The sequence below is a fragment of the Monodelphis domestica genome, chromosome 2 (assembly GCF_027887165.1).
Source record: "Monodelphis domestica isolate mMonDom1 chromosome 2, mMonDom1.pri, whole genome shotgun sequence".
Classification (NCBI taxonomy): Eukaryota; Metazoa; Chordata; class Mammalia; order Didelphimorphia; family Didelphidae; genus Monodelphis; species Monodelphis domestica.
In genome coordinates this window covers 512628057-512648932 of record NC_077228.1, presented here as the reverse complement: position 1 = coordinate 512648932, position 20876 = coordinate 512628057, and the positions used below count along the sequence as shown (strand labels likewise).

General features: G+C 39.5%; 1 protein-coding gene across 2 annotated transcripts in view; it reads right to left on the bottom strand.

Annotated features, from left to right (window-relative positions):
* Nucleotides 1–20876, bottom strand: part of ULK2 (unc-51 like autophagy activating kinase 2) — a 91089-nt gene that overhangs the window by 21642 nt on the left and 48571 nt on the right. For both annotated transcript variants that reach the window (XM_001372616.4, XM_016429307.2), the window contains exons 13-17: nucleotides 19512–19683; nucleotides 10070–10133; nucleotides 2570–2704; nucleotides 694–839; nucleotides 394–474 (exon numbers count right to left, since the gene is read on the bottom strand). In XM_001372616.4, coding sequence (XP_001372653.1) covers nucleotides 394–474; nucleotides 694–839; nucleotides 2570–2704; nucleotides 10070–10133; nucleotides 19512–19683 — 598 coding nt within the window. The remainder of the gene's footprint in view (nucleotides 1–393; nucleotides 475–693; nucleotides 840–2569; nucleotides 2705–10069; nucleotides 10134–19511; nucleotides 19684–20876) is intronic.

Sequence of the window (20876 nt, the reverse complement as noted above, 5' to 3'; positions counted from 1 at the left end):
AAAAGTGAAATAACCAATTAACTTAGGACAGGAAAATAGGAATAATAGAAAAGTCTAATAGGAGGGGACTGCTATTCCTTTAACAATGCTGGGAGATCACATTTTGAACAGTAGTAAAAATACTATGGAGACCCATGGCTATTTTTTGTGTCATCTATCACTGTTTGAATGACAATAATCATGTTTACATATGATTTTTGGCATTGTTTTCACTTTTCTGAAAACAATGATGACACCCACAGTGGGTTAATGAAATAAACCAGGCTGATTGCAAAAATTTGGAAAAACTCAAGAATAGAATTTGAGTTCTACTATGAGAAGTGACTGGGGGGGGGGGGGGGGGGGGATTCAACCTGTAAAATTCTATTTAATTTTCTAGTTAAAATAACCTACCTGAAGAATTTCTGCTCCTAGAATCATGACCCTGCGGCTGCCCACAACAGCAATGGCCAAGCTGTTCAGGGATAGTACCAACTTGAAGAAAAGGACAAAGAATTGAAAGCATAATTGTTCTTCACATTATCACCATAAAAGGTAAAATATATCAAACACTCAAAACAACACCGTAAATTAAGGTTTTTTTAAGTACCTCAAACAAAATATCAAACAAATTCCTAACTATGCATAGTTATAAATTATTTTATCTATTATTAAATGAACATGCCCATAACTCATCCCTGATGCCTTCCTTACCTAATGGTGAAGGAGAGTATGGTCTTGATGATCCTGTGGACAGCCTACGTCCAGCAGGCTGGACTGTGTCTGCAGGGACTGGAGAGCAGGAACCCATCTTCAGAAAGCCCAAAGGACTGGTGTTAGACCTCCGTACCACTGCAGATCTGAAAAGTTTGGGTTGGTTTTTTTTAAAGGTAGAATTTCAAGAAAAATCCTTATGATCCATTGTGCTTTTTAAAACTTCAATCAATAAGCATGTTTAGTAAGCACTTTCTATGTGCCAGACACTGTGCTAAATAGAGAAAGGCAAAACACAGCCCCAAGCCCTAAAGGAGCTCACAATCTAACAGGAGATAATATATAAAAAACTATGTACAAACAAGCATATGTAATCAACAGAGGTAAGGCACTAGAATTAAAAGGGATCGGGAAAGGCTTCCTGCAGAAAGTGAAATGTTAGCTAAAACTTGGAAGAAAATCAGAAGACAGAGGAAGGAGAACATTCCAAGAATGGGGAACAGTTAGGAAAAATTCTGAGAGTGTCTTGCTCAAAAGCATCCAGGAGCTGTGTTGTTGAATTGCAGAGTAATTAGGGGGTGAGGTGGGGATATAACAAGCCTGGAAGGCAGGGTGGGGAGCCTTGGTTATGAAGGTCTTGGAACACCAGAGATTTTCTATTGGACGCTGGTATTGGGAAGGTAGCCACTGGAGTTTCCCAAGTACAACAGTGACATGGTCACACCTTGCACCTTAGGAAAATTACTTTAGTAGCTGAATGGAGGATGGACCAGAGTGGGGAAATACTACAGGTGGACAGACCTACCAGCAGCTATTATGATAATCACGAATGAGATGAGGGCCTGCATCAGGGTAGAGAAGGGGGGATGCAAGGGATGCTGCAAAGATGAAATCAATAGGTATTAGCGACAGCTTGGATATAGGGGGTAATAGATATTGAAGAGTTCAGGATGATGGCTTGTAGGTTCAAAGTCTAGAGGAATGAGAGGAGACTGGTGTCCTCAACAGTAATAGAGAAGTTTGGATAACAGGAAGGTTTTAGGTTGCAGGGAAAGAAATGAGTTCAATATTGGACATGGTAAAATAGTAAGCCTACAGGACATTCAGTTTGAAATAGCTAATGGGTAGTTGAAGATGACTAGTGGTCAGCAAAGAGACTAGGGCTGGATAAGCACTTTCTTGAGAATCATTAGCAGAGAGATAATCGGATCTGAGGGAGCTGAAGAGATCGCCAAGTGAAACAGTCTAGAGAAGAGGGCCCAGGACAATTGCTTTGGGGCATGCCTGGATAAGGACCCACCAAGACAGAGAAGGGCAGCCAAATAAGGGAAAGGAAAACCAGGGGAGAGTGGTGGTATCCTAAAAAACTAGGGGGAAGAAGGTACCAAGGAGAAGAAGGTGATCAAAGAGGTCAAGAAAGATGAGGATTAAGGAAAGGTTACTGGAATTGGCAATTAACTTCTTTTCTAGGCTAACAACTCCTGCTCTGGAGCCACAGAATGCTTCAGAATGCTCAGGCTCAGAGGTGCCTCCCTGGCAGTCTCCTCTGCCAGTATCATGGGATCAAGATGAATGCAAAAACAACCCAACATCCACATGGTAATCACCAATTAAATTAGGTTAAAAACAAAAGTTTCTAAGCAGTTACCTGATCCTTCACTGACAGAATCACTGACAGACATTAAGTGGTCAAGTACATAACAGTGTTGAAGCCTGTGGAAACACTGCTACAGAAGGGGACTTTAACTAGACTTTACATAAAGCCAGACTTCATTTTCTAACACATCATTCATAGAGACTAAACAAGAGATGCTGTCTGGAAAGAGAATAATCAAACCAAAGGTATAAACATCCACAGACAAAACAAACTGCTCACCTTGGAGAACCATGGGGGTTTGTCCCAGGGCTGGCCGATGTAAGGTTTTGCTCAATCCGCTGATAATTCCTTAACTGAGTGGGTACTGGAATAGGTGCTGTCTCACTGTGTGGTGATGGAGAAGGCTGACAGGGTCTGCAACCATGATTTTGGAAAAAAAGCTGATCAGAGAGAGCTTTTGCCTCTCTCACAAACTATCAGTGGCATTTAGAGAAAATCAGAGGGCAAAAGATTGAACATTTCACGTATGCATGTGGGATGATAGCAAGGTTTCCCAGGCTCAAGTTAAACACAATAGCTTTAAAACCTAAGTGTTGTGTGTTCCTGTGGTTTTTAAAAGTAGCAAAAGGAGTTCTTCCAACCTTCACTAAAGACCAGAATTGTGACACAAAATGACCAAAAAACAAAACACACTGTAATGGAGAAAGTCTGCTGTACTCCATGTCTCCCACTTGCAGACCTCAAAACATGAGAGCAAAATAGTTCTAGGAAAATGGACTACATAAAAGAACAGAAAGTTCAAAAGCAAAGAGGAGTGGAATGTTTACAAAAGCTGTTAAAATGTAAGATGTTCCAAGGATTTCAGAATTTCTCAAGATCAAAACATGTTGTGGGATTCCTTTCTTTACAAAATCCATGTGACTCATATAATTAGGCCCAAGAATTTTAACTCCTTCCCCAATGAATAAATGTAGGAAAGGCTGTCCAAGAGATCACTAAGAAATACATATAATAATATACTTACGATAATTTCACATTTCTAGTTCAATTCCTAATCCCAAAGCAAGTCTTGAAAATTCACCAAGGCTCAGAACAATACCATGTGTGAACAGGCTTGCTAAGCTTTTTCTTTTTCCTTTCCTAATAAAGCTTCATGAATTCCCCCTCTTCATCATACCATAACAGGACCACATATCCAAGCATGACAATGAGATAACATTTATCTATTAGAATATTTTAAAACTCTTTCCAAACATTAAAAAACAAATCAACCATACACTTCAAAGAAACATTCTCAATCTTTTAAGTATAATTGTTCATACAGTTGGCATATGTGTATCTGAACTTTCCTTTAGAATGGAAAACAGAATGCACTTAATTTCCAAGTTAAGAAATAAGGGATGGGCCCTCTGCTTTCATCCTGGGTCCCTGTCCCTGTGCCCCAGGGTTCTCTAGAAGGTAACAGGCCAGTGATTGCCGGTGGGGACTCTGTCTAACATCAGAAGATCAGCCTGGCTAAGTTTGGAGGCTTGTTGTTTGAGGTCTGCCCACAAAGTGATGACTTTTTTGTCATGACCAAATACTAAGACATGTAGAGGGATATGATTTCCACCAGCAGCGCCAGAAGGGCCCTCACCAGTGATGCCACAGACACATCAAGTGTCTTATTCCCTCCCCAAAAATAACAGGGCACATACCAACAAGAACAAAGACTACACCAATGACTTCTTTTTCCCCCATGAGTCTAATGAAAAGGGTAAAATCATGGGATCTAAGCTCTGAAGCTGGGAAGAATCCCAGGACATGTAGTCTAACAACCTCATTTTGAAGATGAGGAAAGGAAGGTAGATGGAGTTAAGTGACTTGTCCAAGGTCATAGGTACTAGATTGGCAAGAGGTGGGATATGAACCCAGGCTTGATGATTCCAGGTTCTCTTCAGTGTGACATGATGTCTTCTTGGATGGAAAAAATACAAAATGTTTAAAGTTACGATTTTGTTACAAAATTTAAAAACTGACATAGTCCAATGATGACACTGCCCTGACAACTGTTGATAGCTGATGCTAACAAGTTAAAAAAAGGCACACTATAATGTGCAGGGCATATAGCCTGCAAAATAAACAATGGCCTTCCTCTCCACAGGATTGCAGGGCCCTTATCTCCAGCATCTCTGCAAGATGCATAAGCCTCAACAAGAGCAATCCTTCCAGGCCCATCTGTTCCTTTAGTGCCTTCAGGAAGGTAGAGGACCTAAAGGGGAGGTCATGAGAGGCTAAGGAAGCCTCCTCCTTTGACAACTTTCTAACTCTAATCATAACTTTGCCTTCCAAGCCCAACCTCAAATTTCATTTGTCAGCATGGAATATAGAGATTCCCAGCTTATTTATTTGGGAGGTAGAAACCCCAGGTTTTTACCCCGTCCCTGAAGAGGTTTCCCACTGAGGGAAGGTCCCACTTCACCAGACATTAGACATCCACTTCAGGTGGGAGGCAGATCCCATCTGCCAAGTAGCTCTTTTGTCTCCAGAAGCCTTTCCCAGTATATCACATCACACCCTCCTTATTGTGCCAAAGCTGAATGTCTATTGTCTGGTGAAGTGGGACCTTCCCTCAGGGGGAAACCTCTCCTGTGACAAGGTCAAAGCTTGGGGTTTCTACCTCCCAACTAAATAAACTGGGAATCTCTAGATTTCCATGTTGACACATTCTTGACCTTCATTGAAATACTGAGTTGTAATGATAGACACATTATGTGGGATCAGAAGAGAGGAAAGTGATTGCATTTCCAGGATCCACCATCCAGGAGTTCCTCAAATGCTAAGGATTCTGCCCAAGCAGAGAGTCCTAAGTCCATGGAGAAGCCTAAACTACTAATCACTTAATTGATTTTGTCATCATTTTGTGGAACCCCTTTCCTGACTACAAGGTTCACACATTCTCTTCCTCAGTGTTCAACTCGGAAGTTCCAAAGAAGAAACCAAAAGCAGAGAATGTCCTCCAACTCTACATATGGCCAGACACACAGGGGTTTAGAGGCACCATGATAGAGAAAGAGGGGAGTGCTGCAATTGGGAGTTGGGAAAAACTGGATTCAAACTGAACCTCAGACACATGATCCTGCACAAGTCACTTCACTGCCATGAGCCTCGGTGCCCCACTTTTCTCTCTCCCCACAACCTCAAGCCTCAGCTTCCCCCTGGGCAATCTTTAACAGAACTCCCAGAACAATGCTTCAACTACCTTCATACAATCTAGGAAAGACTTAGAAGGAATGTCAATAGACCTCCATTCTTCCCATAAAGAATATATATACATATTCACAACAGGAGTAAAGACATCCAAGCAGCATTCTGGCATGTCATTACAAACATTCTGAGAAGAACTAACATTAGCAAGGACTTAGTGGTTATGAGTCACTCCAGTGTTTGGGTATCTTTTTCTAACACAATGAATCACACTTCTTACTGCAAGTCAACAATTCCCATTTCCACACTGCCGAACCGAAGGTTGATTCCACTATCATGGTACAATCTATTTGTGGAAGGTTACTTCATGGGAAAAGTACTAGATAAACGTTATGTTTATATAGAGGACTGTTACAGCTCTGAAAAGCTTAGAAAGTACAACTATATACCTGTGTGACCCAGAGCAAGTCATTTTACCCCAACTGCCTAGCTCTTACAACTCTTCTACCTTAGTATTCATCCCTAGTATTGGAGTTGACATGGGCACTGTACCCCAGAAACGCAGGAGGACTATTATCAGGGAAACTCCATCACTCCCTTCCATCCCCACTACTCTGTACCTGGAAACACCCAATGACACCCCCCCCCCCTCCTGACCTTTGAACTTCCTCTGGACTTAAGATGGACAAAGAGATGAATCTTTATGCCTCCAGGCAGACCCCAGTCAGATGACCACCTCACCCCACCAAAAGTCTGAGGGCTTACCACTCTAAGTCAGGTCCCCACCAGGGAACAGAATCTGTTGTAAAAAGTATAAAAACCCCAGAACTGATGTCGTTCAAGGGAACAGCCTTTCCTTTCATGCTGTCCTCCCCCAAGGAACTACTCCCCATCTTGCTGTTCTACCTTGCTATGCTGGCCATTCTCAACATTACTTTCTAAATTAATAAATCTCTTTTTTGTTTTTAAACTAAGTTTTAGAGTCTTGCATTCTTGCAAAAGGTATCCTTCCCGAACCCAAGGGGTACACATCGACCCCATAACAGTGTCAACATGAAAATATAGAAATCCCCAGTTTACTTAGTTTAAAGGTAGAAACCCCAGGTGGTCACAAGAGTTCTATCCTCAGTAAGGAGAGTGTGATATACTGGGAAAGGCTTCTGGAGACAAAAGAGCTACTTGGCTTTGATGGGATCTGCCTCCCACCTGAAGTGGATGTCTAATGTCTGGTAAAGTGGGACCTTCCCTCAGGGGAAACCTCTCCAGGGACTAGGTCAAAACCTGAGATTTGTACCTTTAAACTAAGTAAACTGGAGATTTCTCTATTTCCATGTTGACAGTAGTAAGGCAAAAGGGATTAAAAAATAAAAGTACAATTATGATGTGAAATTTCTTCCTACAGAGAAAATAAAATTTGATACTATTTTGTAATTGATCCTATTCTCCATCACTGCCAAGATTTTGTAAACCCGACTACTAATTTGTGTCTTTAAATTAAATTCAGAAGTGTGTATTTTAAGAAGTTCAGTCTTCTGAGTTAGGTTTACAAGTTCATTTTCCCTGTAAATAATTTTATTTTTAAAAAACCTGTTATCTCTATACCACTAGCTGTCCTTGTCAAATTAGAAGAAAACCTGTTATCTATGTCATTAGTTATTCTTGAAGGTAGACTAAAAGAATCAAAAATTTCTAGCAAGGAAGTGTTATTGCCATGCCACATTCCTGATTCTTAGTCAATCATATTGTTCCCCATGCCTATGAAGGTGCTGGCTTGGTAACCAGTTGTACTGTCTTCTTCACTTCTGATGCTGCCTTCTATTTTTGGATGCTCCCTCTTGTCTATAAAAAGGCTCCTGCGCCCTCAATCAGGGTTCCTAGCTTGCTGAGTGAGGTTAAGACCCTATTTACTAGCAAACTTGCACTTTGCTAATAAACTGTGCTCAGAGCTTGTGCCTTGATTTACCTGGATTTTAACTGCAACACAACCATGTCATGACCAGATTATTGGGGTATTCCTCTGTAATCATAGCAAATCAGCTCACATGTCTGGGCCTCAGATAGAAAATCAGAGCCAGAATCAAAGAATCCCTCCTCAGCTTTATGACCTTGTAACTAAATCTAGGCCATAGCAGATATTCCTTGAAAGAACTTTAATGTACCTCCTCTAGACTAAGAATTTGTGAAATCTTGCCCAGTTCCCAATAAAATGTGACCATTCAAATCTGTAACCTATTATTTAATGAAGTATAACTTCATGAAAAAGACTTTATACCAAAAAGTTTTGGGTTTTTTTTTAAATTACTAATAAGGGGGCAGCTGGGTAGGTCTGTGGATAGAAAGCCAAGCCCAAAGACAGGAAGTCCTAGATCCAAATCTGACCTCAGACATTTCCCAGCTGTGAGACCCTGGGCAAGTCACTTAATCCCCATGGCCTTGCCCTTATTATTCTTGTGCCTTAGAACCAATTAACAGTATTGATTCTAAGAGGGAAGGGAAGGATTGGGGGAGAGGGGGTTATGTTACTAATAAGACTGAGAAGAAAATAAAAATAAACAATAATTATTTTTACACTAAGAAATTTCAACAAAGCCTCATTTAAGTCAAAATCAAATGTTTAAAATTCTACCATAAAATGAAAATGGTAATAAGTGAGAAGTTTGAAATTATTTTATACATAAACTCTAGGTGATTCAGCAGTCAAAGCAATGGACTTGAAATCATAAAGATCTGAATTTGAATTCTGCCTCAGACACTTCCTAGTTTTGTGATTCTGAGCAAGTCAACCTCTGTCTGAATCAAGTTTCCTCATTTGTAAAGTGAGTATGATAGCACCTACTTTCCCAGCCAGGGTTGTTGGGATGATCAAATGAGATGACATGTGTCAACGTGGAATCTAGAAGTCCCCAAACTTGTGGCCTAGTGGGATCTGGTGAACCCCAGGTTTCAGGATTAGCTAATAGATTGGAGATCCCAAAGTTTGTACTTGTTCCCAGTTCCTGTGGAAATCCACCCAGAAGGGAACCTCAGGCTAGCAGTTTCAGACTGGGTGGAGGATCCTCAGGTGAATAACAATCCCAGTTAGTTGGGACTAAGTAGATGCTAAAGACCCTCTCTGTTTTAGGTAGTCTCCCCCATTGTATCAGACCCTTTCCCAAGAAGAACCCCACCTGGGCAGGAACCATCCTTTAGTATCCATTGTAAGCAGCCCCCCCACACACACCCTAGCCTCTAGCTAGGATTCCTTTCCCAAGCTTCAGTGTAGTTAACACTCCCATTTTCTTTGTAGCTATAGTGATGTCAATCATCTTTCCCTGCCCCTGAATCTCCCCAAATGACTATAGGTTCTTTTGTTCCTTGAAACTGTCATTCCCTGAAGTTTGGCATTCCCAGGGGTCAGTGTCCAGAGTTCAATCCTCGGACTCTGTGCAGTAGTGCGTGGGTCGAGGCCTACTATTGCATTGAACCCCCTGGTTCCCTTGATTGATTTTGACTTTTAATAGTGCTGTTTATTCCTCCGTCAACACATGTAAAGTGCTTTGCAAATCTTAAAATACTATATGAATTCCAGCTATTCTTTTTATTATAACTAGGCATATTACTCTGGTTTTTTTAAACTATCTTAATATTGAATTCTAACTTGATATAATGAACAAATACTTAAACACTAGATTTTCTGAAGGCCAGTAACCCTGTACACATCTACCTGGTGGCTAAGCTAGAAGGACTATATTGAGTAGTTTGAAGAAGGATTTTATGTTCCTGAGCGCCAGAAACAGTTAAAGGATTGTTTTTTAAGAGGCATATACACTATAATAAAAAGGTAAGAAAAATAACTGGCAGAAAAAATCCATGTTGTTCATTCAATATAAATATTCACATTGCGGTTCTGATATGAATGTTAATTTCCAGTGTCAACATGGAAATATAGAAATCCCCAGTTTACTTAGTTTAAAGGTACAAATCTCAGGCTTGGACCTTGTCACAAGAGAGGTTTCCCCCTGAGGGAAGGTCCCACTTCCCCAGACAATAGACATCCCTGTAGTTTGGGTGGGAGCAGCTAACCCCTTTTGTCCCAATGGTTTCTCCCCCTAGGCTAAGACCCATTACCAAGGCAGCCCAGCCCTGGGCTGAGTCTTTCCCTTTTGTGCCCATTTTGAAGCATCTGCCCCTCACAGTTATTCCTGTCTGGATCTCATTTTCCTTTCTTACCATTGTAAAGTCCGCCAACTGCCCCTCTCATCCTAAGCCCCCAGGTCATCTAGTGGTATAGAGGTTCCCCAAATTCTTTTGTTCCTAGAGTCCACCCTGAGTTGGTGGCACTCCCAGGGGCCAGTGACCAGGGCCTCCAGACTCTGTGCAGTCTCCGGGAGCAGCTCTGTTGTCATAACCTAGTAGCACTAACCCCTTTTCCCTTGATGAAAGAGTGATTTTGACTATTTAATAGTTCTGTTTTTTCTAGTTGACACCAGTTTAAAATTAAAAAGCAGAAAGCCCCAACACCTTGGCAATATGACTGTTCCCTAAAAACTAGAGCCTGGGCCACAAATGTGAAAATATTCAGGATAATTCTGGTAACAATCTGTTGAAACATACCCTCCTCCACACATTAAGAACTCGCTTGAAGCCCGTCTGCCAGCAGCTCCCATCGGTATATCATCTAAAAAACAGAAAGAAAAAAAGTTAAGTCTAAAAAGCAGGCCAGTCTTAAAAGCCATCTCTCAGTGTGACGAAGGACCGTGGCTGTGTGTGGCTCACCAGGTGACTCATATCTCCACACACACCCCGCCCCCCCAAGCACATTCTCAGGATCCCCTACAAAGTAGGAGCTCAAAAAATACTTGCAGATTAAGTTTACTATATAAAACTAAAAGAACATTTGAGATTGGCAGCAAAAAGCGATCTGTGCAGTTTAAAAACCAGTCTTATCCACACTTTGCCTATGTCACACCATAATGTCAACACGGAATGTAGGAACCCCAAACTTGTGGCCTAGTGGGACCTGGTGAACCCCAGGTTTCAGGACTAGCTTGTAGGTTAGAGACCCCAAAGTTTGAACTTGTTCCCCTGGGAATGCAGCCAGAAAGGAATGCCAGGCTGGCAGGTTCAGACTGAGTGAGGGACGCTCAGGTGGATGACAATCCTAGTTGGGTGGGGCTAAGCAGATGCTAAGGACCCTTTGTGTTTTAGGTAGTCTCCCTTATTGTATCAGACCCTTTCCCAAGCTTGATTGTATCCAGTCAGTGTAGTTACAACACTCCCATTTTCTTCGTAGCTATACTGATGTCAATCTTTCCCTACTCCTGGATTCCCCCCAAATGGTATAACAGGTTCCCCAAATTCTTTTGTTCCGGGGAGTCCATCTAGGGCAGTGGCGATCCAGGGGTCAGTGTCCAGAGCCCAGAGCGGTGAGTGGCACGAAGATCTTTAATCCCTTGATTAAAGAGTGATTTTCACTATTTAATAGTTGTGGTTTTTTTCCCACTCCACAATATTAATGGGAAAGAAGCATACAATTTCCCAAACACCTAGACCTGCTCTGGCATTTTTTACCAATTATTTTCTTTTAGAAATCAGCTAAGATTTAAGATTAATGAAGCAGGGTCAATTCACATCCCTAGAATGCTTCTTGTCTACCTAAAAGGAAGCAGTCCCTTCCCCCACCACCAACCTTGAATAATCCAGAATCTACAATTTTGTCCCCAGTTTGCTGGGGGGGGGGGGGGGGGGCATTTTCCATCCCTAGCTTCGCCTTAATACTTTTATCAAATAAGAAAGGATTTAGGTAGGACAAATCCAAGTTTTTAGTAAGAACAGAATGGATCTTTCCATGCCAAGAAGTTTGAGGAGGCCCTTCTTCCTCCTGGGGCCCACAAGTCTCTCTGTTTCTCTTTTCTCCCCCCCCCAAGTGGCTACTGCAACCCCTCCCTCTTTAACGCCCCTAGTCCCTTTCCCCACCTAATAGTTTCCTGGGTGAAAAGGAACAAACTGGAGGGGGGGGGGGGGGAACCAAACTAACCTTACTGGGTATAGCAGGGTTGGGCAGGGAGGGAGAATGTATCAAAAACAATTCTGGGATCTTAAAAAAAAAATGTGGTAACCTTAGGAAAGCAAGAATGCCCTGAGCTCCAGTCATCCCTCCAGCTCCTTCCTGAGCCAGTGTCTATCCCACAACTCTTCCTGCTGGACTCTGCCACTCACTGGAGTCACTCCTGAGCCACCCCCCACACTCTGCTGTGACAGTATCTCAGGGATGGCACAAAGGCAGTTCAGCATTAGCAGCCCAGATTCGTACAGTATCTACAACTACATCTACAAACCAGGAATACCTGCCACTTACTCTACCTGGTAAACAGAGGTACAGATATTTCTATTTTCCAAACTTTCCATTCTAAATTTTATTTTTGGTCTTCCAAATTATTTAATATCACTAACAAATTCCTTCATATAATTCATCCATACAATTTTCAAATAAAATAACCCTCAGAAAACTTATTTGATAAGAACTGTTAGAAAATCTGGAAATTAATCTAATATAAATCAGGCTTAGACAAACACCCTACAATATATTCAAAATATACATTATAATACACAATAAATTCAAAAGGCATTCATAAACTGAATAAAGATCATTTTTTAAAAATCAGAAGGGGGGTGCAGCTGGGTGGCTCAGTGGACTGAGTCAGGCCCAGTGACTGGAGGTTCTGAGTTCAAATCTAACCTCAGACACTGTAAAAATGGAGATTTGAACCCCAGACTTAATTCCCAAGAGTCCTTGGTAGCTCCCAAAATTCCCTCTAATCTCCGAGTCCTCACCTGAGTGCGAGATCACAAATTATTATTTAAAGGGGCTCTCTGCCTACTCGCTCTCTCAGCTTCTGCTTCTAGGGACAGGTGGCTGTCTACTTAGCTAGAAAAATGTAGGTTGAACATGCTTTCTTATTTTGTATTTTCTTTATTTCTTAATCTTTAATAAACCTCTAAAATATATAATACTTTCAGCAGAGAAACAAATTTTAATCTTAACAATATGGCAACCCAGATGGGACAAAAAACTCTCAATTAAAAAAAAAAAAAAGATAGCCTAGATAGCAATTTTTTTAAGCCAAGTTCCTCCAAGAATTTTCAGAAAAGCCTCTTGATCTGGACCTGTTTGATTCAAATTGCTCCTGCTCTGGCTCCTGCTCCTGGCTATTGACACTCACCTGGTCTCAGCCCCAGCCCGACTGGCTGCTGCCTGCAATCCGGACCGAGATGAACCACCCAGCCCAACAATTCTGTTTCATCGTCCCAGGCCCAGGACTCACTTCTACCAGCTGGTAAAAAACAGGGGTATTTTTTCCTTAGGCTACAATTAGCCTCCACGTGGACTGAAGGCAGGGGATGACAGGGAAGGAAAAAGAAGGAAAGAAGGAAGAGACTTTTCCAAATAGGAACTTAAAGCATGGCTACTTTGAAAGGATATCTTTTGACTGTATTGATTATTTTATTTACTTCACCTGCATGCCAGGGGGAAAATTTAGCTCCCTGCAACTCTTTAAGCCAAATTTGAGATTCCTAAAATCCACCCTTACTATGGGGGCACAGATCAGCTGCTCAGTGAATTGAGACCTAGAGATGGGAGGTCCTTGGTTGAAATCTGGCCTCAGACACTTCCTGGCGGTGTAGCCCTGGGCAGATCATTTAACCCCCATTGCCTACCAATTACCAATCTTCTGCCTTCTGACAATAGGCATCTACTAAATGGATAAAAAAGCCAAAGAACTTTAAAAAGACTGGAGGTTATATTTTTAAGGCATTTCAGACTCTAATGTTTTATTAAAAATCTCTGTATTCTATTGCATTTGCTGATTGTTTTGTTTAAGGTTTAACTTTGTGATTTTAAGTTCGTATATTACAGCATTCAATAACATTCTGTTATACTGAATCATTTTAATGTACTGGGTTTTTTAACTACTCTTAAATGCTGTTGCTTTTCCAATATAACCAAACTGAACAAACATTATTGAGTAAGCCAATATAAAAAATAGCTTTCCTATTTTTGACTTTGTAAATTGCCACATAGAGGATAGATGGACTCCATCAGAAAATTGCTATACCAACCTTTAGAAAATTTAATGAGCTAAATATTTCAAATTGATTTTAAGGCTTCTTTAGACACGATTTTTAGAATTTTTCTTAACAATCTCTGGTCATTTTGCCCGCCCCTACCATGAGGTAAGGCTCATTTTAGTAGCTGAAGTGAAATACAATTATAAACCCCAACTCCCGCATTTATAAGAATGTGAATGGAAGTTGGGAAGTTAATCCCAGGGCATGTACCCTAGAAGCCTCCCAAAGAAAAAAAAGAAAGACAGCATCTCTCATTTATACTCTTCAGCTTATTTTACTTCCACCAGAATGATATCTAGATTTCTTGATGATGTTCTAGACCCAAAATAAGTTTCACTTTGTTTACAAATATGTTTACCAAGGTTTTTCTTAGCTGACACAATGTGTCAATGATTATAAGTGTCAATGATTATAAGCTACATTTTTAAATTTTAAAACTCTTTTATTATTATATTTTTCTTGCTTGTGCAATATACTATTTCAGTCTTTTATTTTTTCTCTCCTTTCTATATTTGAAGCACATCACCAGTATTAAGATTTTCTTTAACTTTCTGATTTAGCTGTAATATAAGCTTAAAATACATGTGCTATAATGTCAATGCAAAAAAAAAGCTTGAGACTATAAAAATGATGCCACTAATTGTTTAAAAAAAATTATGGGACTCTGCTTAATGATTCTGTCTGATTCCAGGACAAGATATACAAAAGCGTCATTTCACAGGGTCAATGAAGCACAAAGCTAAACCTGATTAGTGCCACAAATGAGCACACAGGATATATTAGTGTGAAGACTCACGGTTGCAACGATTAACATACATTAAGATGTAGGCCTTCCTTGTATCCACACTCACTCTGAAAATACTTACAGATGAGTATGCCTAACTTGGCTCCTACTTGGCTTCTATAATCTAGTCCCTTTTCTGTCTTCCATAGTGTGGCAAACTTTCTGTAGTCCCGGCTACTGATTGGGTTAATGCATCATTGCTTAGATCATTTTAATTGGGCCCCGATTCAAGGACCTGTTATAGATTTATTTTTCCCTTACTTGGAATTTCTACACATAAGACTTTAATAGTCTATATTTTCATCCAGAAATTCTTTTTTATTTGGATTTTTCTGATGTCTTTTTAATTTCTCTCACAAATTGATTCATATACCTCACAACTCAGCCATGCATCCCTAAGTCATCCTGTATTTTTCAATCACCCTCTTCACAGGGAAATGTAAAAATATTATTATTTTAAATTGCAAAGTTTAAATTCCTTTTGAGAGTATTTTAGGTTAAGAAACATGCAAGCTCTTCGAATCCAGAAACTGAACTGCTTGGAAGAGACACCATGAAGATGCCTCCAGACCACAAGCTGCACAAGAACATCGAGAATGAACTTTGGGTGTAGTTGATCGAACATTTATTTGTATGTATACTTTCATGCCAAAGGGGACTACCCCCTAACTGGCTTTTTGTCAATGTGTCTAGCAATTATTGGTTTGGGGCTTTTTTCCCTCTTGTTCTCAAATTATTGTAATCTTTAAGTTGATTATGTTTTCATGATCCTTTTGGGGAAAATCTTTTCCCAACAGGATCAAATGAGGAAATGTAAAAATGGAGATTTGAACCCCAGACTTCAATTCCCAGGAGTCCTTGGTAGCTCCCAAAATTCCCTCTAATCTCCGAGTCCTCACCTGAGTGCAAGATCACAAATTATTATTTAAAGGTGCTCTCCACCTACTCGCTCTCTCGGCTTCCACTTCTAGGGACAGGCGACTCTCTACCTAGCCGGCAAAGTGTAAGTTGCACGTGCTTTCTTATTTTGTATTTTCCTTATTTCTTAATCTTTAATAAACCTCTAAAATATATAATACTTTTAGCAAAGAAATTTTAATCTTAACAACACTCCCTAGCTGTGTGACCCTGAACAAGTCACTTAACCAGGGTCACTTAACCCCGATTGCCTAGCCCTTACCACACTTCTGCCTTAGAACCAATACCCAGTATTGATTCTAAGACAGAAGGTAAGGGTTTTTACAAAAATAATATTAAATCAGAAGAAAAACTAACCATATACCTTTCATAGAAAAGGATAGAAGAAGTATTCTTAAGCAAACAAGGGAAAGAGGTGATTACAAAAGATAATAAAAAAATTTCAATTATATCAATTGAAAAGCTTCTGAATAACAAAATTAATCCATCTAAGGAAATGATCAAATGGAGAAAAAGACCCTTTGTCTCAGACTTCTCAGGGATTTGGTATCCAAGATCTACAAACTCAAAATATACACATACATCTACATAAGACATATATGTATATATGCTGGGAGCCATCAGACCATGATGCCTTGACAGTCACACGTGGTAGCTGAGGAGACCACAGAGTGGTCATTGGCGAGATGTGACTGCCCACCCAGTCCTCCTTTTACATGTCCTCTTTCATCAAGCCCCTTACCTATGAATTGACATGATCATTATTCCCCCTAGTCTCAAAAGAAATAATGCAAGAGCAAAACACCTGTACCCTAATTCCCCAAAACATCACCAAAAGATCAGACCCTTAAACCCAATCCCAAAAAGACGATCATGGGTTAACTTTTACTTAGGTACATAATACCCAGTGAAACCGCACTTACAAGCCAAGCCCAAAACTTCCCCACTCACAGAAATTTATTCTCATGAAGCCAGCACACAAATCATAGAGGCCCATACAATAAGTACAAATACATCAAGCTTCAGTATGCCTCGGTGACTCGATTACACAAACCAGAAACTCGGGAACTCCCTAGTAAAAACCCTAAAAAATGATCAGTCTAAATTTGAATTATGTTCCCAGCACCCCTCAACCTCAATGATATGATTGTTGAATTGCCTTTTAAGAACTGCTGATTAATTATTCGATTTTATTAAAAGCAATAAGTAATTTTCCTTGATTGTTTGTAAGCTCAAAATTTCTCACAAGGTAATGAGAAAATTAAGCCACCTGTGACAAAATAATTTATCTTGTATGCTGTCTGTAATCACAATACAAGAATATAGAATGTTAATCAAGTGATTTGTTAAAAGTTAATGTATCACTTTTCCAATTATCTCTCTTTGAACATGTCTGTTAGGTAATGTATTTGAGTGCCAAGAAAATGGGTATAAAAATAAAAACCAGGCATGGGTATGGCAGAGCAGCTATCAGATGCAAAGCAGTCCCATGGCCGTAATGATAAGCTGTCTTCTGTTTCACTGATCATTTGCTACCTGTCAGGAAACCCTGGAGTCACGAGTGAGGCTGGACCTCGTCCGTGGCATGCATATATATATTATATATATATATGTATGTATATACACATGCACACAACTATATGTGTGTGTGTGTGTGTAAACATACAAATTAAACTAAAAGTTGTTCTCCAGCTGTTAAGTAATCAAAGGATACAAACAGTCCTCAAAAGAACTGCAAACAATTAACCATGAGAGGAAATCACTAGGAACAAGACAAATGCAAATCAAAGAAACCCCAAAGTTTTACCTCATACTCACCAAACTGGAAAAGAAGACAAAATATGGGAACAGTCATTATTGGAGAGGTTTTGAGAAGGTAGATACACCAATGCCTTGGCGTAGGGATGTGAATTAGTACAACCATATTGGAAAGTAATTTGTAATAATCCAAATAAAGTGACCCAAATGTTCATCCTCTTTGACATATAAAATGAAGTAAGCAAAGTTAAGAAAATAATATGGGCAATGACTAGAGCAACATATGTGGAAAGAACAAGCATGGTGGCCCCATCCCACTCCTTTGTAGAGGTAGGAGTTACATATGCACATGAGCACTACATCTTTTTTCTTCAGATTTTTTGACTGGTTTTGCTGATTCTTTTTTTTTTTTTTCTAAAAAATGCTGTTATATGGCATGGCTGTCTGGGAGCAGGAAGGAAGAGATATAAAAGGGGAAATGTAGGTGATATAACAACAAAATATAGCAATAAAATTTACTGGGGGGGAGGTGGGGGAATGAAAAACTAAATCCCAGGCTCATCCCATGAGACATGGACAATAAGGCTACCCAAGTTGATACCATTAAAACTTCTCTTTGCTTCATTCTCAATTATCATTATAGCATAATCAAAACCATGCCTTCATAGATTTTTTTTTTAAACCCTTACCCTTTCATTTTAAAATCAATACTGGGTATTGGTTCCAAGGCAGAAGAGTGGTAAGGGCTAGGCAATGGGGGTTAAGTGACTTGCCCAGGGTCACACAGCTAAGAAGTGTCTGAGGTCAAATTTGAATCCAGGACCTCCCATCTCTGGGCCTGACTCTCAATCCACTGAGCTCCCCAGCTGTCCCCTTTCATAGCTTCTTAACTGGAACAACTGAATGTGTTTAGGTCTGATATTTTCCTGAATAGCTTGAGTTTCATTGGTCTGGCACAATTCGCTCAAACAAAGTCATTCTGGTTGGTTCCAGATACCTTTTGATATCCTTAGCAGTTGCTAAATTATTTAACATTTCCTAAATTGTGACCACACTAAAATCCAGTATAATATTTTAGTCTTTTTAAAAACAGCTCTGACATCTCCCCTTTTTCCTTTCCCACTCTTACCTCCTTTGTCAACTTATGACAAGAGAATAAATGTGGTGACAGACATGATGGAAAGACAAGAACTGGCATGGTGGGTATGCCAGTGATTAATGGATGTTACTTTCTGTGGATCTTCATAGTTACACTTTTAGTCTTTCTAATTATCCTTCTATAGCTGTGCTGTTTAAACCATTTTTGATCTAGTCTAATTTATTTCTTTGTAGTTCTCCCAGTCACCTTTTTTTGAGCAGAAGGTACTCAAGTTAGTAGAAAATGCCTTTTGTTCTTCTATAGTTCAACAAATTCCCCTGAAGTCCTTCTCTAATGCTTCTGTGACAGGGAAGCAACCATGTCAAGCAAAGATCATCTAGGCCAACTTGGAAAGGATATAACAATAGCATTAACAATGGTCTTGAGATCCAAGGACCAAGAGGTTGCAAAGGGCTACTGGCCCAGTGGCTCATCACACCACGGTGATTCTGGAGGGGACCAATTCAAGCTAGTGAAAGGCAGGAAAAATCCACTGAATTACTAGAACTTCCATACCATACAACTATAACCTATTCCGAAACCTCCAGATTTTTCTTTCTCTTTCCAATGTGTCCTTCCTAACAGTATACTAATATACTAATGGATACTAATCCTGGTTCACTAACTAGCTTTCCTAAAATTCATTTTTCTTTTCTTGCCTACTTTCCTAGATAACTGGTGGCCAGTGCACAGAGCATGGGTGTGGCATCAGTAAGACCAGAGTTCAAGTATGGCCTCAGACATACTTACTAGCTGTGGGAGCCTATACAAGACACTTAACCCTTTTGTCTCAGTTTCCACATTTGTAAAATGAAGATCATGATAGCATCTACCTCCAGGGTTATGGGGAGGATCAAATAGAATAATATTTTAAAGTGCTTAGCCCAGTGCCTGGCACACAGTAGGCATTATATAAGTGTTTGTTTCTTCCCTTCTTTTGTTATGTATTATATTATACACTTATTATACCCTCCTTTCCTTTCTCTTTTCCTTTCCTATTCTTCTATCTTTGAACAAAGAATAAAATCAATTTGTGGTCATTTCTTCCAAAGTTTCCTTCTACCTTCAGAACTCAAACTAACCCTTGTTAGAAAGTTAATATATTCTAGCAAGATAAAGGAACAATTCTAGTAATTTAAAAATCCATTAATATATCAACAAATGGTACCCTAGAATAAAACACAGTAGCTTAAGAGATCATTTAGTATTAAAATAGTCCATTCTATAGATAAGGAGGTAGCTTGACAAAGTACAAGAAATATTCAGATATAGAAAACTATTTTTAAAAACAAAATATTCTTTGGTACACAAGTAGAAAGAATACTCACATGAGTGATCTGATGAAATGTTATGTGGAACCAAGACAAAGTCATCTGTGTCACAAGAAGAGTTCTTACTACTAGTACTGGCAGAATCTTTAGACACCTGTAGATAGTTAGGAGGACCCAAAGGTGGGGAAGATAAGTTGTCTTCCTGAATATGCTGCATATCTGGAAGGGACTAAAGATGACAAAATTAAAAACTAACCCAGTGACTAAATTTAAGAAACAGCAAATAATAAAACTATCAATAATCTAACCCTTTTCACAAAAAGCCAAAAGTCAAAGTCAAAGTGAAAGTTTAATTATAAGATTTGACAAGTTCCTTTTTTTAAAGTTTTCCAATTAGAAAGAAAAACTGAAGTTATCTTTGCCCACATTTCCTATTTAAAAGATTTCTAAAAGTACAATGACCAAGCTGGGCCCCAAAGAAGAGATATGAATTATCTCCTCCAATTCAGTGGGAAGGTAAAGAAACATGAGTGTGAAACACTGTGGAAAATGTCAGCCTTTTTCAAGGTGTTGGTTAATCTTGCTGAATTATTTTGTTCCCCTCTTTGTTTTAAGGGATAGTAGAGAGAACTAGAAGAAAAACAGGAAAATGACATATTGGGAAATAGAGGTGATAGGGGAGAAAAAAGCTATAAATATTTTAAAGTTTCTAGGACATCTTCAGAAAACTTTATGTAGTTTGTAGGAAATAGCCATGATTTTTAAATGTATGACATTTCAGAGAATTGTTGCACCATAAAAGAACTAAACTAAAATAAACATTTGAAATGACAATGTTTCTATATATAAAATGGACATTTATAACCTCAGGTCAGGTTTCAAAGACGGGAAGAGTACAAGAGACAAGGACCTTAAATTACAAGTTTGCTTGATACAAACAGAATCAAAGCTTGGGACAACCTAGGTTGTTTTTTATGGGGGAGTGAAGGGAAGTTTGGAAAGGGTATAAAGGTTTACGCACCCACAAAGAGATCCCAACACAAAGCAATACAGCCTAGGTTCCATAGGCAATTAGCCTCAAGTTGGGTTATTTATCTAATTCTGGATTAAATAAAAGCTTCCTCCAACAATCAGTTTTAGTAACTTGTTTATTGCCCAAGTTATCCAATTACTACTTGGCTAATTATACTCAGCAAAAAGAGTAGACTATCTACCATTGCTGATCAGTCAAATTTCCCATCCCACCCCAATCTGGTTTGTATAAAACCTGTGATGGTTACATACCACAGACACAACTTACACTTGGCTGACCTCCCCAAGGGTTATAACATCTTTCCTACTAGCAACAGGCCACACAGAATGGAGGTTTATGTGATAAAATCATTTAAACTTGTATAGATCCCCAAATCCCTCAAAAATTAG